Raw genomic sequence first — 17000 nt, forward strand, 5'->3', positions numbered from 1 at the left:
CACACACTCTCTCACACACATTTATATGCACACACACACACACACACACACTTAGAAGGATTGTGGGTTACTCTGTTGTTGGTGTGAATTCATCGCCCGTCTGTTTGTGATTTCTCTGATGTTTAGTTCAGTTAGTAGCTTCAGTATTTGTGCTGTTTTCTGCTCAGATTGACTCTCGCTGTGGTTTAGCGTCACCTGTCAAATGTGCGCAGATAACAGATAATCGGGACGACGTGATGAGCGTCGCATGCTCTCGTTAATTAGAGCAGCAGATGTATCGCACAGGAACTATTAGGTAAATAAAGAAGGAAGTCCCAGAAAGAGCAGTTAATGTTCAGCCAGTTCCTACAGAGCAGCAGACGGTGAAACTGTGCTGCTGGCGGCCATCTTGGCTCCATCCGTTCGGTGAAGGTGAACTCATTAGCTGAGCCCGCGACTGTTAGCTCACTTCACGCTGCTTTTATCTGGACTTTTTGAGGTTTACTGCCAAACTCGCCTGGAATGACACACACTGAAGTGTTTTTGCTCAGAGTAGATTCTGTGGCGTTTTGAATCAGGGGTCGACTCACTGTAATGATGAATCATGATTCTGAAAGCCATAATACTGACATAAAATGGACTTAAAAATCTGAACATGTTTTAATGCACTACATGCTTGCTGACTTTGTAAATGGCTACAGATTAAACTGTCTTACTCTAAATGACTGAGGATCACACCAAACACTGTAGTGATAACAGTAACTATATCACCTGCGCATCAATGCACCATAACCTTGTTTCGGCGTCTGCTTCTTTAACTGCTCAAGCTCCTAAAGGTCAGAGATCAACATGTTATGAACATTAACAATATTTATAAATGTTCTAACCTTTGTAACCTTTATATAACATTAAAATGAAGACCATTTTTATATAGGAAATACATTGTCAAATAACTTTAAAAATTGGGTAAAAAAGTTTTTAAAAAACATTTTAAAGAACATAATAATCAAGGCTGTTTTAACGATGTGTTTGCGGTCAGGAACGCTGCTCATCCTCCGCTGTGTTTTTCAGGATCCCTTCGTCTTAGAGCCCAGCTGCCATTTCAGAGTCGACGAGTTTGGCTTCTTTCTCACGTGGAAAAGTGACGGAAAGGTGTGATTTCTGTTCATTAATGCAGCTGATGTAGACGCACATCACAGCGTGTCTGATCTTCTCCTCACACTCTCAGCTTGTCATGTGTTTGAAAGCTTCTATTATAATCATTTAATTATTTTACTTACATTTGATGAAATTTGTCTGTGGTTTTAAATATTGTAAAGGAGTGTGTGTGTGTAAGTGTATCTGTGTGTGTTTTATGTTTGTATGGTCAGTCACTGTCATTCAGTTTAAACTAGTTCTGAAAAAATGGCATTAACAGAACTCACCTTGGTTAGATTTATTCGAATTGATCTTTATAAATCACTGAAATCAGTAATCACAAACTGATTCTGCACTGAATTGCTGTGACAGTATTTGTCTCTCTTGCAGGAAGGTCAGCTTCTAGAATGTTCTCTGATCAACAGCATTCGTCCTGGAGTCGTGCCGAAGGTAAAGATGCTCCTGATTGAACTGAAATGAATCATCCCAAACGAACACTTGAATCGTTCAGATGAATCAAGTTAAGTTAGTGAACATAAGTCAGAGTTACAGTTCTTGTGATGAAGACGAGGCATTGTGGGATTGATGATCTGTGGGTCACATGATCTGACGGGACTCAGGCGTTACTGTTTGCTCAGCATCTGCTCTCGAGTGTTATTGACAGCCAGAGATTACATATATTTCACATTCACTATGTGTCAAATATTAACTTGAGTGTGTGATTCGTGTGCATCTGTATGTGTGAGGGTGTAAGTGTGTGTGTGTGTGGATGTGTGTGTGAGACGTGTGATGCGTGTGTGTTTGTGTGTGTGTGAGAGAGACGTGTGATGCGTGTGTGTGAGACATGTGATGCGTGTGTGTGTATGTATGTGTTTGTGTGTGAGACGTGTGAGACGTGTGATACATGTGTGTGTGTGTGTGACGTGTCTGTGTGTGTGTGTGAAGCGTGTGTGTGTGTGTGTGTGTGTGTGTGTGTGTGAGACGTGTGATACGTGTGTGTGTGTGTGAGACGTGTGTGTGTGTGTGTGAAGCGTGTCTGTGTGTGTGTGAAGTGTGTGTGTGAGACGTGTGACGTGTGTCTGTTTGTGTGTGTGTGTGAGACGTCTGTGTGAGAGTGTAAGGGTGTGTGTGTCTCTGTGTGTGACTCGTGAGAGTGTATGTGTGTGTGTGTGTGTGTGGAGCTGCACAGTCGTGCGTCTTCAGTGTTTGTCTTCTGCGGTCAGGTTGTGGAGGCGGCTCATGTTTACAGGACCTGATGGTATCCCGCTTCAGCTGTTTGTTAAGCAGGAGGTGATGTGTGTTTAACCACATTAGTGAGCCTCTGCAGTATGTTTACGTCTCGCATCCCATTATTACAGTGTTCAGTTTATCGCTTCATATGTTTCTCTGGGAATCGAACCACAAGCATGATGTCGCTGGCAAAAAAACACACCGTTTCTTTGCGTTCAGATGTTCAGATGGACATTTGTCAATGTCTTCACCCAATGATGTGTGGAAGTACTGGTGTACCTAACTATCTGTTTCTGAATCTGTTAAATGACTCTTTGAATCTGAATCTGATAAGGCTTAAATCATTCATCATGAGCTGATGTTCGTTAAAGTGCCCCTATAATGAATTATAAAAGGTTAATATTTTGGTTTTGGAGTCCCCGACAGCAGATTGACCTGCATGCAAGGTCAAAAAAACTTATAATATGCTTTTTTAAATTTGTATTTGCCTTACTTGCTCAAAGACTCCCAAACGATTCGCTCAATGATTCATTTCTCCTAACCCTTCCTTTGTGTCACAGAAATCTGCTGGGATTGTTCTGATTGGATCACGCCTGTGTACAGTGTTACCATGGAAACAGCTGTTTTCCCGCTCCGGAAGTGGCACTTGATATTTTTTTGCAGTGTACTCTAAATGAATCAGACGCATTCAGTCATACGGGATTCAGTATATTTGACCTAATGATGCCATAAACACACAAACAGCTTCAACATCCAAAGCCTCCATTTCAGTCCAGTGTAGTTGATCATGTTGATCTGTTATGAAGGATATTGTAAGTTTCTGCATGAATTGAAGCAGTGCTGGCGTGTGGAGGTGACGTTTGCACGCATGGTGTGTTTTTGTTCCTGAAGGACCCAAAGATCCAGGCGTCTCTGGAAGCGTCGGGGAAGAGTGAGGCGGATTTGGACGGCCGCATCATCTGCGTGTGCAGCGGGACGGACCTGGTCAACCTCAGCTTCATGTACATGGTGACGGACAACACGGACACAGCCAAGGTGAGCATGACACCGTGTGTGCTGCAAACCTCATTAACTCTTTCCCCGCAAGTGTTTGTGAAAAAAGTTGCCAGGCACCGCCAGCATTTTTTACGATTTTCACTAAAATTTAATGGCCTCGTCTGTGTTTTTGATCGAGAGATTCTAGACTCATGGCGCGCCCGGGTGCATGGTCTAACGGGTTGTCCCTACTCTCTTAATGAGTAATGGGTGTTTTTTGGGCGTAACGTGCAATAAACCAATCAGAGTCTCATCTTCCATTCCCTTTAAGAGCCAGTTGCCCGTGCCATGAAAGATTTGCTATTTACACGGCAGAATTTGGCAAGCGCAAAGACAGAAACATGTCTCCGAGATGAATATATATATATATATAAAAGTAGCCTACAGAAAATTATTATGCATTGCAATCCTTTCATTTTTAATATTTGGCATGTTTGTGTGCTGCTGTGCGTCACTGTGTTTAATAAGCAGCATGTACGTGCGTTGTAGACCCGCCTATACTAACTTTCTGTAAATAATAAAGAAAAAACATTGCCCCAGACTTTAGACCAGGTTTGAGTTGGACTATGGCACAGTCTTATTTTCTGCTCTTAAATAGCAATGCGCCAGCAATGCGCCTGAACACACCTCTTTTTTAGACCAGCACGCCCATGGCCGCATAAATAGGCACAAATGCATTTGCTAATTAAACGACGTGGCGCTGGATGGGAAAATGTGAACAGCTCCGGACTGAAACAAGCAAACACACTTGCGCTGCGACCTTGTCGCATTGCGCCGGGTGTATGATAATTTTTGATTAGTAATATGCATTGCTAAGAACTTCATTTGAACAACTTTAAAGATGATTTTCTCAATATTTAGATTTTTTTGTTCCCTCAGATTCCAGATTTTCAAATAGTTGTGTCTCAGATAAATGTTCCTATCCTAATAAAAAACAATATATAAATGGAAAGCTTATTTATTCAGCATTTAGATGATATATAAATCTACATTTTGAAAAACTGACACTTAAGACTTTTTTGGTTCAGGGTCACATATGAGCTGTTTGAGGTTTGAACCCTGATAGCAGGTTTACAAAACATTTCCTGTGTTTAAGTTAGTTCTAGATAATATTTCATGTAGCAGAATTAATAGTGATCTAATAGTCTGATTTGTCCCTGATTCTTGAGCTTCTTCAGATGTGAATCATTCAAATTGACTCCTGAATGTTTTACAGATGAATCTCGAACTGACTTTTTATCGTGAACTACTATAAAACATGTCATGTGTTATTTCTCCCCATGTATGATTGTTTTGTGTTTTCAGAAATGGATGGAAGGCCTGAAATCGGTGATTCACAACTTCAAAGCGAATAACGTATGTCCAATGACTTGCCTGAAAAAACAGTAAGTAGACTGGAATAAAGATGACCCAACAATCAAAGTAATGAATGTCCAGCATCTATGTGTGGTCATTTATAGTGGTAAATAGACCCTGAATCAAGATTCGGTTTGAGATCTGTTAGAGGTCTGTTTAGGATCTTTTGAAGATCTGTTTGATATCTGTTAGAAGTCTGTTTGGGATCTGTTTGAGATCTGTTAGAGGTCTGTTTGGGATCTGTTGCAGATGTGTTCGAGATCTGTTAGAGGTCTGTTTGGGATCTGTTTGAGATCTGTTAGAGGTCTGTTTGGGATCTGTTGCAGATGTGTTCGAGCTCTGTTAGAAGTCTGTTTGGGATCTGTTTGAGATCTGTTAGAGGTCTGTTTGGGATCTGTTGCAGATGTGTTTGAGATCTGTTAGAAGTCTGTTTGGGATCTGTTTGAGATCTGTTAGAGGTCTGTTAGGGATCTGTTTGAGATCTGTTAGAGGTCTGTTTGGGATCTGTTGCAGATGTGTTTGAGATCTGTTAGAGGTCTGTTTGGGATCAGTTGCAGATGTGTTTGAGATCTGTTAGAAGTCTGTTCGGGATCTGTTTGAGATCTGTTAGAGGTCTGTTTGAGATCAGTTGCAGATGTGTTTGAGATCTGTTAGGAGTCTGTTCGGGATCTGTTTGAGATCTGTTAGAGGTCTGTTTGGGATCAGTTGCAGATGTGTTTGAGATCTGTTAGAAGTCTGTTTGGGATCTGTTTGAGATCTGTTACAGGTCTGTTTGGGATCTGTTGCAGATGTGTTCGAGATCTGTTATAAGTCTGTTCGGGATATGTTTAAGATCTGTTAGAGGTCTGTTTGGGATCAGTTGCAGATGTGTTTGAGATCTGTTAGAAGTCTGTTTGGGATCTGTTTGAGATCTGTTACAGGTCTGTTTGGGATCTGTTGCAGATGTGTTCGAGATCTGTTATAAGTCTGTTCGGGATATGTTTAAGATCTGTTAGAGGTCTGTTTGGGATCAGTTGCAGATGTGTTCGAGATCTGTTATAAGTCTGTTCGGGATCTGTTTGAGATCTGTTAAGAGGTCTGTTTGGGATCAGTTGCAGATGTGTTTGAGATCTGTTAGGGGTCTGTTCGGGATCTGTTTGAGATCTGTTAGAGGTCTGTTTGGGATCAGTTGCAGAAGTGTTCGAGATCTGTTATAAGTCTGTTCGGGATCTGTTTGAGATCTGTTAGAGGTCTGTTTGGGATCAGTTGCAGATGTGTTTGAGATCTGTTAGGAGTCTGTTCGGGATCTGTTTGAGATCTGTTAGAGGTCTGTTTGGGATCAGTTGCAGAAGTGTTCGAGATCTGTTATAAGTCTGTTCGGGATCTGTTTGAGATCTGTTAGAGGTCTGTTTGGGATCAGTTGCAGAAGTGTTCGAGATCTGTTATAAGTCTGTTCGGGATCTGTTTGAGATCTGTTAGAGGTCTGTTTGGGATCAGTTGCCGATGTGTTTGAGATCTGTTAGAGGTCTGTTTGGGATCCATTGCAGATGTGTTCGAGATCTGTTAGAGGTCTGTTTGGAATATGTTGCAGATCTGTTTGAGAACTGGTACAGGTCTGTTTTGGATCTTTTGAAGATCAGTTTGAGATCTGTTATAACCAGATGAGAATCAGCAGAATCCACCAATGTTTGTCTTCATGAAATTTCTCTTTCTTTCTGTCTAGTTGGATGAGACTCTCCTTCCTAACGAATGTCAACGGCAAAATACCGGTCCGAGGGTGAGTGTCTGATTCCTCTGGATCATCTCTTTATTCTGTGATGTTTTGACTGATCTGATCTGATCTGATCTCGTCTCATGCAGTATCACACGGACATTTGGCTCTGGTAAAACGGAGAAAGGAATCTTCCAGGCATTGAAGGAACTCGGTCTCCCCAGTGGAAAGGTCAGAAAGAGTCTTAATTCATGATGCTGCTCTTATTGTTAACGAATCATCAGTAATGTGATCATAAAGGGAAACGCTTCTGTGAACAGGGTTATTTAAATATTTTATACATTTAGTTGTTTTATTTATTACTTAGGATATTTCTTAATATATCTTAGTATTTTATGTCTTTAGTGTTTTGTTGTTTTATGTACAATCATAGTATTTATTGATATTTTGAATTACCTTTTATTTTTATATTTTCAGTTTCAGTAATTCTGCGTAACCAGGTTGTTGAGTTGCTTTTATAGATGTGAACCAATGAGACTTTTTGACTTGTTAAAACATCTAAAAGCCATTGAAAAACTGTTTAATCTTGTTTAACCTGCCAGTGCAATCAAAGACCTTTATTCAAGATATGGAAGATTGATTTTTACATGGGTTTCCACTGGAAAATGAGACATAAAGAAGAGCAGGATTTCAGTCATCAGTCCCTCATGGATCAAACCACATCTCGTCCTACTTTTGTTGAATATCCTGTTCCTGTCACATTGCAGAAGTTAAATACGTGTCTTGCTGACTCTTAACTGATTTGATTGCATTGCAGAATGATGAAATCGAGCATTTGGCCTTCACCTTCGACATCTTCTACGCTCTAACACAGAAGATCTGCCCTCGCACGGATATTGAGGAGCTCTTCAAAAAGATGTACGTCACACGCTGTTCAGTCTTTAAGGTTAACTAGTACTCTAGAGCCAGTACTGGAGCACTAACTATGAGATAGACTCTAACAGCTTTAGCGGTTAACATTAACATGTGTGTTTGACTAACGGTTTATAGAACGTCAGACAGGTGTCGTACAAATGCTTTGTGATGTCTAACTCTCTTTCTCTCTCTCTAATGGTTTTGTTTGTGTTATTATAACCCAACCAAATCTCTTCTGCTCAATTTCTTTGCAGCAATGGAGACAAAAGTGATTATTTAACCGTAGAGCAGTTAGTCAGCTTTCTGAATGAAGTAAGCTCTTTATCATCATTATTTACTGTGTGTGTGTGTGTGTGTGTGTGTGTGTGTGTGTGTGTGTGAGAGTGTGAGGTTGTGAGTGTGTGTTTGTGTGTGTGTACTGGTATATATGGTTTATGAGGACACAAATGTGTTTAATGACATGGGTACTACAACATAAACATGGTTAATACTTCCTGTCTCCCCATAAAACAGAAGGTTTAAAAAACAAAACCGTGTTTTATGAAATTCAAAAATTGGTAATAGTTTTTTGTGAGGGGTAAGTTAAGATGTAGGGTGATAGAAAATACAGTTTGTACAGTAGAAAACCATTACGCCTACGGATAGTCCCTGTAAACCACAAATAAAAGTGAGTGAGTGTGTGTGTGTGTGTGTGTGTGTGTGTGCACGCCACTCTGCTTCTGTTTGTCTGTGATGGGCTTCCTGTGATGCGCTCCTGTGTTTGTGTTCGAGCGTGTGTGTGTGTGTGTGTGTGTGTGCAGATCAGAGCACCGCTGTGGGTCGTCTTGTGTTTGTTGTATGTTTGGTTTGCTCGTCTTCTTGCCTGTATGTCTGCTGAATACAAACGCTCTCTGTCTATGAACTAATTAGTGATATTCAAGGAGGTCAGAGGTACAGCTCTGAATGTGATTAAACTGGCCTGATACTCATCTCTTATCTTACATCAGATGCTGTTTCGCTCCGTCTGCATTATTAATGAGTTACTTCAAGTGAGGACGTGCTGTGTGTTTTATGTGGTTTGGAAAAATCTGCCCTCATATGGGTAAAAAATGCATCTGTAGATTGCTCCGGTGGACAGAGTTAATTCTGTGGCTGTAGTTTGACCAGCTAAAAAAAAACTCATCTGAGGACGAATCCCTCCTCATTTCAGATGTTGGTTTTCCCTGTAGAACCAGCGGGACCCTCGACTCAACGAGATCCTCTTCCCCTTTTATGAAGCAAAACGAGTCATGCAGATCATTGAGAAGTACGAGAGAGACGCCGACTTGAAAAAGAAAGGTAAATGGAGGAGGTGTGAGGCGTGTGTAATGAAGCGCTCTCAGCTGATCCTCTGCTGCCTTCTGGTGGCCCGAAGGCGTCAGCACTGGGTTTATTTCACTATAATAATTTCCAGGTCTCGATATGTATGGGAAAATAGGAGACAGAGTATTGACAGATGTTTGTGTGGAAATACTATAAAGTATGTAGGTACAATATTCCAATCATTATAACATTCATAGTAAGAATGTAACATGCATGTTATCAATGCTTTTAAACAGTTCATCAGATGTTAAAATAATAGGTTAAAAAAATAATAATCTAAAATGTACATCTTGAATTCCTGAGAATGAGTAAATTAACCAAAAATGCTTTCAAAATGGGATTTATAACACCTTAATTTACTCTTCCACAAGTTAAGGCCTTAATAAGCTCATAAATCAAAGCAGAAAGTCATAAATTCATAAAGTCCTGTCATTAAATGTGGCACACACTGCAAAAACTGAATCTCTTCCTTGTTTTCCAGTACAAATATCTAGATTAAATCAAGATACATTTACTGTAGATGCAAAATGAAGATATAAAGTCTTGTTTTCTCGACCAAATATGTGACTCTGGACAACAAAACCAGTTATAAGGGTAAAAAAAGGATCTAAAAAAATCTTAAATGTACCTTCATAAAACCTGCAGAAATCCAGTTTGAATCTGTAACTGAGGGAGAGTTTAATGAGTTCTCACCTGCTCATCTTGTGTGTGTTCAGGTCACATGTCCAGCGACGGCTTCTGCCGATACCTGATGTCGGACGAGAACGCTCCGGTGTTTCTGGACCGTCTGGATCTGTGTCAGGAGATGGAGCATCCGCTGGCTCATTACTTCGTCAGCTCCTCACACAACACGTATCTGACGGGTCGGCAGTTCGGTGGGAAGTCCTCGGTGGAGATGTACCGACAGGTGCTGCTGTCCGGATGCAGGTGTGCCTTCATCATCATCATCTCATCCTGAACGTCTCTGTGAAGAAATAACTCAACAAGCTCCGCTTCTGTCACAGACTGCATCACATCAGAAGAGCGTCTGCATGTGTTACACTGATGAAACGACACACATGTATCTCAATAATATTCTTCTCACTTTAAACGGGTCATGACAGGATTTATTTATTATTTTAACATGTTCTTTGAGGTATACTTATAGTGTTTTAATTCTACAATATATGGTGTAAAAACGTCTGAGTGCTGCCCTCTACAGGTTGAACGGTGGCTACTGCAGTTGATTTTTCTTATTGGATGTTGCGGTGGCAAGTGACGTAAGCAGTTTCCAGCTCACCACGCCCCTTGGTACGAGCTACCACGCCCTTGGCAGTATAAAACCATCTTGTTACGTCAAAATTACTGTAGTAGTGAGTCCGGAGTTGAAATTGCGAGTATTGAAAATGACCAGGATAGACTATTATAGCATCTTTTTAGCACAGCATTTATATAGCTATTTAGATTATTTCGTGTAGCCTATGTAGTTAATTAACATAGTTGTTAGAGTAACGTTAGTATTGTTAGAAGCATAGTTAGTTAGTAGCATAGTATTGCATCAGTTAGGATAGCTTCAAGTTGGCGTAGATTTATCTGTATTTAATACAGTGGTCAGGATGGTACGGAGGTGTGTTGCTGGTTGCTACAGCACTGCTGGATTGCAGAGTTTTCCAGCAGACTTTAAAATTAGGCGCCAGTGGTTGCATGCACTTGGCCTGAAAGACCGCGAGTTCCCGCCTAGAGCTTGAGTGTGCAAACTGCATTTTACACGGGATTGCTTCTCCAACGCAATGGAGGTGGAAATGGGCTTCTCCACACAGCTCGCGCTGAAAAGCGACGCGGGAGTTAAGAGCGCAGTTTGAGCCAGCGGCATGAATTGATATGGCTCAGGCCACAGACACCTCGACATCCTCCACTTTCAGGTGAAGGTGGGGGAGAAAAGTCCTCTACTTCAAAGGATCGCTCCGTTGCAAAGCTACTTGCATCACTACAGTCACTCTCCATTTTAGCGTCTCTGACAGCAGCTGTCAATCAATCTGTCACTGCGGGTCTCAGGTTCACGCCCCACCAGCTCAGCCACGCCCTCGGTTCATCCCCTCTATCTCCGCTGTGCTCAGCCCTCTTTTCAGCATTTTTCAAATATTGCCAGTGGGTGGAGTCAGGCTCTGACCAGGGGTTTAGTTACATTTTAATCTATGAAAGTTGCAGGATGTTTTAATGATACAAAGATCTCTTATATGCCACAAGATCAAGGCAAATTTGATTTCTCATGTCATGCCCCCTTTAATGCCATTACTGTGATTAATAATAGCATAGTAGCGAGTGCATGGAGTGGTGCATTAGCATACATTTGCTCTTGTCTGTTCAGGGTTCAGCGTAACATCCCTTTAATGCTAGTGTGTGTGTGTGTGTGTGTGTGTCAGGTGTGTGGAGCTGGACTGCTGGGATGGTAAAGGTGAGGATCAGGAGCCCATCATCACTCATGGGAAGGCCATGTGCACTGACATCTTGTTCAAGGTGAGTGTAAATCGAACGTCACGTCCAGGACTCGAATCACAACTGAGTCGCATTTTTTTAATTCAGACTCGACCTGAAATGACTCCAGACTTCACTCGACTTGAGGAAAAGGATTCGAAAACACAACTAAAAGCCCAGGCCTGGTCCTCTCTCGTCCTTCACTGTCATCGCTCCAGTTTTATATCCTTCCATCTCCTCCATGGGCCTCGAGACCGGTGGGTCAAACAGGTGTAGTTCATCTCCAATCACTCCACCGGCCTCGCTCCCACGTCTCTCGGCCCCGCCCCACTCGTCACATACCCCCATCACCCCTCGCAGGCCGGGGGGTACTCCTGAGACTGCGCTCTACCCCCCACATCCCCCCCCCTCCGGGGGGACCGCTCACGGGGACCTGCGGGAACCTGGGAGTAGGACAGAAGAAACGAGAGAAAAGGAGATGGAAGGAGGAGTGACAGAGACGAGAGAGGGGAAAGAGAGGAAAAAAAAAAATAAAATTCTGGTTCCCAGACGCACTGCTGCTCGGCCCTCCACCGGCTGGGCGATCTCCTCCGCGGTGCCTGGCGGTGGCACTGGACGGCCCTCGGCGGATGGCACGACACTCCTCCGCCACCCAGTGGACGGCGACGGCTCCTCCGGTTTTGGGCAGCCGGCAGGAGTCCCCCGTTCCCTGCTCCTCCCCGTTCCGGCGGATGGCAGCAGGCTCCGGCGCCGACTCCTCCGCTCCCTCACGGACGGCAGCCGCCCCTCCACATCATGGGCGGCCGGCAGTGAGCTCGCCCGTCCCCGGCAACTCACTCCAGCCCACCGCCTCGAGCGTCCATGGCGGCACACTCCTCGCCTGCTCGATGGCACCGCGGATTCACCACAGCGGCGAGGGATCTTCGAACAGGTGTAGCTCATCTCCAATCACTCCACCGGCCTCGCTCCCACGTCCCTCGGCCCCGCCCCACTCGTCACACTCATCATTCCCCCAGAACTGCTTCTGTTTTACAACTGTGAGCGCAAGCTTGATTAAAGTGATTATTACGTTTTGAATATGGATATTTTTCTTACAAAAACGCATCGGTTCACTACAGAAGGCCTTTGTTCACCCCCTGAAGCCGTGTGAGACACTTTTTTAATAGATGAGTATTATATTAAACTTCTCATGAACCGATGGAGTGCATCTAACAGCTTGAAAGATCAAACAGTTTTTTAACCAGCTCCAACTAAATTCGTCTGAAAGAAGAAAGTCACACCACCATTCATCCATCGTCTACTTCCCCTCGAAGCATCTTCTTTCAAAATAATCCAATCATTTATATTAAATATTGTCCTCGCTCTTCCAAGCCTTTCAATGGGAGTAAAAGGTGAGAAAAAAAGTGTTTATTACGTAAGAAATCTGGATATTTTTTCTTACAATGACATGGATTCACTATGGGAGCCTTTATTCACCCGGGAAGAGCAAGGACTGTTTTTAATATAACTTCGATTGGATTATTCTGAAAGAAGAAAGTCACACCGACCTTTAATGTTGAGCTCTGTTACTGTGTATAAAATTCAACCTCCCAAAGTGTAATATTTTTCCAGGCCTCGTTATTTCAAATAAATTTACATTTTTAATTGAATTTCCAGGAAATTATAACTGTATCACGATAGCAGTGTTTTTGGTCAGTAGTTTCTGTTATAATGGTCATTTGACATGTGACCCTGGAGCACAAAATAAGCCATAAGGGTCAGTTTTATGAAATAAAAAAAGAAACACATGATTCTGCTTGTCTTGTGTCTATTATTTGTCTGTGTAACAGGATGTAATTCAAGCCATAAAGGAAACGGCTTTTGTAACGTCTGAATATCCTGTCATTCTGTCGTTTGAGAACCACTGCAGGTAAAATGCACCGCAGATTCACTCTCAGCCTCGTGTTGGCGTGTGGCGGCGCTCACAGCTGTGTGTGTGTGTGTGTGTGTTGCAGTAAAACGCAGCAGTATAAGATGGCCAAGTATTGCGAGGAGATCTTCGGAGAGCTGTTGCTGAAGCAGCCGCTGGAGGGATTCCCAGTACGTCAATTATTCCCCCTCACAGTCTCCGTGGAAAATGTAGTCCACTGAAGCATCTCCTCTCTCGTCTCGGTATGGCGTTATTTCCCTGTCAAATGTCGAGAGCGCATAATTGTAGCGCGAAAGTATATTAATGTAATGCGCGAGCTCGAATCTCTCTGCTCGCGCTCTCAGATACATCTTGCTCTTGTAAGAATGTTCTCTGGGCTCGCTCAGAGAGTATGCCTGCACTTAAAACGTGTTCAGTGTAATCGCGAATCTCTCCTCTTCGCTTAAAGTAAGCGTGTATGTGCTTAGACTGCGTCCTGTGCGTTTGCGCATGGCCAAGTACTCTTCTTTTCGATTTATTTCTCTTTGCTCTTGGCATAAACGCTGTCAAAATGGCAACAACCAATCAGAAATAGGCTTCAACGACTGACCAATGAAAACGCGACATCGTACATGGAATCTTATTGGTTGATATTGAACTGCACATGGAACATTACATTTACATTTATTCATTTAGCAGACACTTTTATCCAAAGCGATTTACAAATGAGGACAGTGGAAGCAATCAAAAACAAAAAGAGCAATAAATATAAGTGCTATAACAAGTCTCAGTTAGGTTAACACAGTACACCTAGCATGGGCTTTTAAATAATATAATAAATAAAAAGAAAACAGATAGAATAAAAAAAAGAATAGAGCAAGCTGTGTTAGAGGTCTTTACACACACACACACACACACACACACACATACACACACACACATATATAGCCTATACATATATACACACATAGATACACACACAAACACATATATACATATATATATACATACACACACACACACACACACACACATATATATATGTCTGTGTGTGTGTGTGTGTGTACACATATACATACACATACACATACACATACATAAATACACATACATACACACACAATTGCATAATAAATGAAAAGAAAATAGAATACAAAAATATTAGAAAGGTAGTTCGATTTTTTTAAAGAATAGAATTAGAATAGTCAAAGTCACCTTTATTTATATAGCGCTTTAAACAAAATACATTGCGTCAAAGCAACTGAACAACATTCATTAGGAAAACAGTGTCAATAATGAAAAATGATAGTTAAAGGCAGTTCATCATTGAATTCAGTGATGTCATCTCTGTTCAGTTAAATAGTGTCTGTGCATTTATTTGCAATCAAGTCAACGATATCGCTGTAGATGAAGTATAAGTAATAGTGAGTGTTAGAGGGTCAAATAAAGATGGAAGAGATGTGTTTTAAGCCGATTCTTGAAGATGGCTAAGGACTCAGCTGCTCGGATTGAGTTGTGCAGGTCATTGCACATACACCCTTACTTTAAGCGAAGAGGAGAGATTCGCGATTGCACTGAACACGTTTTAAGTGCAGGCATACTCTCTGAGCGAGCCCAGAGAACATTCTTACAAGAGCAAGATGTATCTGAGAGCAGAGAGATTCGCGCTCGCGCATTATATTAATGTACTTTCGCGCTACAATTATGCGCTCTCGACATTTGACAGGAAAATAACGCCATATCTCGGGTGTTTGTGGGTGTCACGCTGGAGGAGGTTCTGTGCTCACGGATGACTGTGCTTGTGTTTCAGATCGAAGCCGGGCAGCCGCTGCCGTCACCCAACGACCTCAAGCGCAAAATCCTGATCAAGAACAAGCGCTTGAAGCCTGAAGTGGAGCAGAGTACGTACATGTACAAACACGTCTCAGTCTGTGACTTGTGCTGAGAATATCTCCCTTTACACAGGGGTGATATAAAGAGCCGAAATAGTGATACATCTTATCAAACGTGTCCCTGCAGCACAGCAGCAGTCATCAGTGTCACAGACGTATATTTGTAGAAATAGACAACAATACACTGTATGAGTCACAATTATACATTTCTCTTTTATGACGAAAATCATTAGGATATTAAGATCATGTTCCATCAAGATATTTAGTAAATGTCCTACAGTAAATATATCAAAACTTAATGTTTGATTAGTAATATGCGTTGCTAAGAACTTCATCTGAACAACTTTAAAGATGATTTTCTCAATATTTAGATTTTTTTGCTCCCTCAGATTCCAGATTTTTAAATAGTTGTATCTCAGACAAATATTGTCCTCCGAACAAACTACACATCACTGGAGAGATGATTAATAACTCTTTCATGAAATTGTCCCTAGACTGGTTTTGTTGATGATGATTATCAAATCGAAGGTAGTTGTAAATCTGCGTGTTTGACAGTGAAGGGAGTGTGTTCACGTGTAAAGCTGATAACAGTGTGTTTTCACAGGTTTCTCATGAGCTCGCACTGAGTTTAATGTGCTTTTATTTTATTTTATGTACTTTAGTGAATGTTTGTCTCAGCAGCAGCGATGTCATAGTGCAATATTACCAAATAAACACAATAACTGATGATGTCATCATGATATTTGCAGATCGGACCGTGATTGGTCTGAGTCGTCTGTATTTATATCAAATATATTTGCTTTTTTTCTAATTCTCATTTTTAAATGAGCTGCTCTGGAAACATGGATCTAAATTAACTATTCTCATGAATGTAAAATTATCAATTTTCCTTGTTTTTTTCTATTATAATCAGCATTAATAAGTTGCAGTACAACAGATACCATACATCCTTGAGAAATATATGTTAGAGTTTGAATAATGTCATTGTGTCTTTTCGCTTAATATCCTTTGTTAAACTTCATAGAAACTGTTGAGTGTGACTGTCATGAATGACTGATTAATGTGTGTGTGTGTGTGTGTGTGTGTGTTACAGAGCAGCTGGAGTCGTTTAAGAAGCACATGGAGGCTGGAGAGATGAGCATACAGACTGGAGAAGATGACATCGATGAAGATTTGAACAGCGGTAAACACACACACACACACACACATACACTCTCTCTCCACAGGCGTAATGGTTTTTTACTGTACAGACTGTATCACCCTACGCATCACAGAAAACTACTGGCAATTTTTGAATTTCATAAAACACAGTTTTGTATGTTTTTTAATCCTTTTGTTTTATGGGGACACAGGAAATTGTCCTCTTATGTTTATGTTGTAGTACCCATGTCATTATACACATTTGTGTCCACTAAACCATATATACCAGTACACACAGACCGGAAGCAGGAAGCTGATCTCTCGTGTGTGTTTGTGTGCAGCACTGGATAGTAAAGAGCTGAACGCAGACCTGAAGAGCAACAACACTGTGTCTCTGTCAGAGGATCCAGAAGCAGAAGCTCAGGACAGCAGCAGGAAGAAGGTTAATGTGTGTGTGTGTGTGTGTGTGTGTCTAGTTCTGCTCCTCACACCTCTCTGTGTTTTAGATCCCAGACGACGATGTCACTGAGTTCTCAGAAGTCACTGAAATCACGGACGCCACAGACTTGTCAGAAGCGTCGGAGCTGGAGAACAAGAAGAAGGTGTGAGTGCTGTTAGATTGACAGACGGAGCCTCAGCTGATCTGATCTGAGCGTGACGCTGTGTGTCTTCATCAGAGCGGGGAAACGGCTGAAGACGCTGACGCCGAGCAGCAGCTCATCGCCTCGTATAAGTATGAAGGAGCCACGACCAACATCCACCCGTTCCTGTCCGCCATGGTCAACTACGCTCAGCCCATCAAGTTCCAGGGCTTCGAGGTCGCTGAGGGTCAGTCCAGCGTCCGCTAACTTCACCATCACTACGAGAGAGAAAGAGGCAGCTCATGAAGAGGCAGCTAATAATACACAATCATACAAATCAAACCTGTCAAACGGGCAGAAAC

At 42.0% G+C, this 17000-nt stretch overlaps 1 protein-coding gene across 1 annotated transcript in view; it reads left to right on the forward strand.

Moving 5' to 3' along the window:
• The window catches only part of LOC132137507 (1-phosphatidylinositol 4,5-bisphosphate phosphodiesterase beta-4-like), a gene marked incomplete at its 3' end in the record, with an annotated part of 43177 nt that extends 26292 nt beyond the window's left edge, over positions 1 to 16885 (forward strand). Inside the window, exons 4-21 of the mRNA XM_059547541.1 lie at positions 1051 to 1131; positions 1507 to 1566; positions 3238 to 3381; positions 4687 to 4766; positions 6440 to 6493; positions 6577 to 6658; positions 7245 to 7345; positions 7597 to 7654; positions 8551 to 8659; positions 9400 to 9610; positions 11086 to 11179; positions 12967 to 13046; positions 13132 to 13216; positions 14836 to 14926; positions 16011 to 16100; positions 16399 to 16499; positions 16564 to 16659; positions 16735 to 16885. Of these exons, the coding sequence (XP_059403524.1) occupies positions 1051 to 1131; positions 1507 to 1566; positions 3238 to 3381; positions 4687 to 4766; positions 6440 to 6493; positions 6577 to 6658; positions 7245 to 7345; positions 7597 to 7654; positions 8551 to 8659; positions 9400 to 9610; positions 11086 to 11179; positions 12967 to 13046; positions 13132 to 13216; positions 14836 to 14926; positions 16011 to 16100; positions 16399 to 16499; positions 16564 to 16659; positions 16735 to 16885 (1768 nt within the window). The remainder of the gene's footprint in view (positions 1 to 1050; positions 1132 to 1506; positions 1567 to 3237; positions 3382 to 4686; positions 4767 to 6439; positions 6494 to 6576; positions 6659 to 7244; positions 7346 to 7596; positions 7655 to 8550; positions 8660 to 9399; positions 9611 to 11085; positions 11180 to 12966; positions 13047 to 13131; positions 13217 to 14835; positions 14927 to 16010; positions 16101 to 16398; positions 16500 to 16563; positions 16660 to 16734) is intronic.
• Positions 16886 to 17000: the final 115 nt, after the last annotated feature.

The sequence above is a fragment of the Carassius carassius genome, unplaced genomic scaffold (genome assembly GCF_963082965.1).
Source record: "Carassius carassius unplaced genomic scaffold, fCarCar2.1 SCAFFOLD_116, whole genome shotgun sequence".
Lineage (NCBI taxonomy): Eukaryota > Metazoa > Chordata > Actinopteri > Cypriniformes > Cyprinidae > Carassius > Carassius carassius.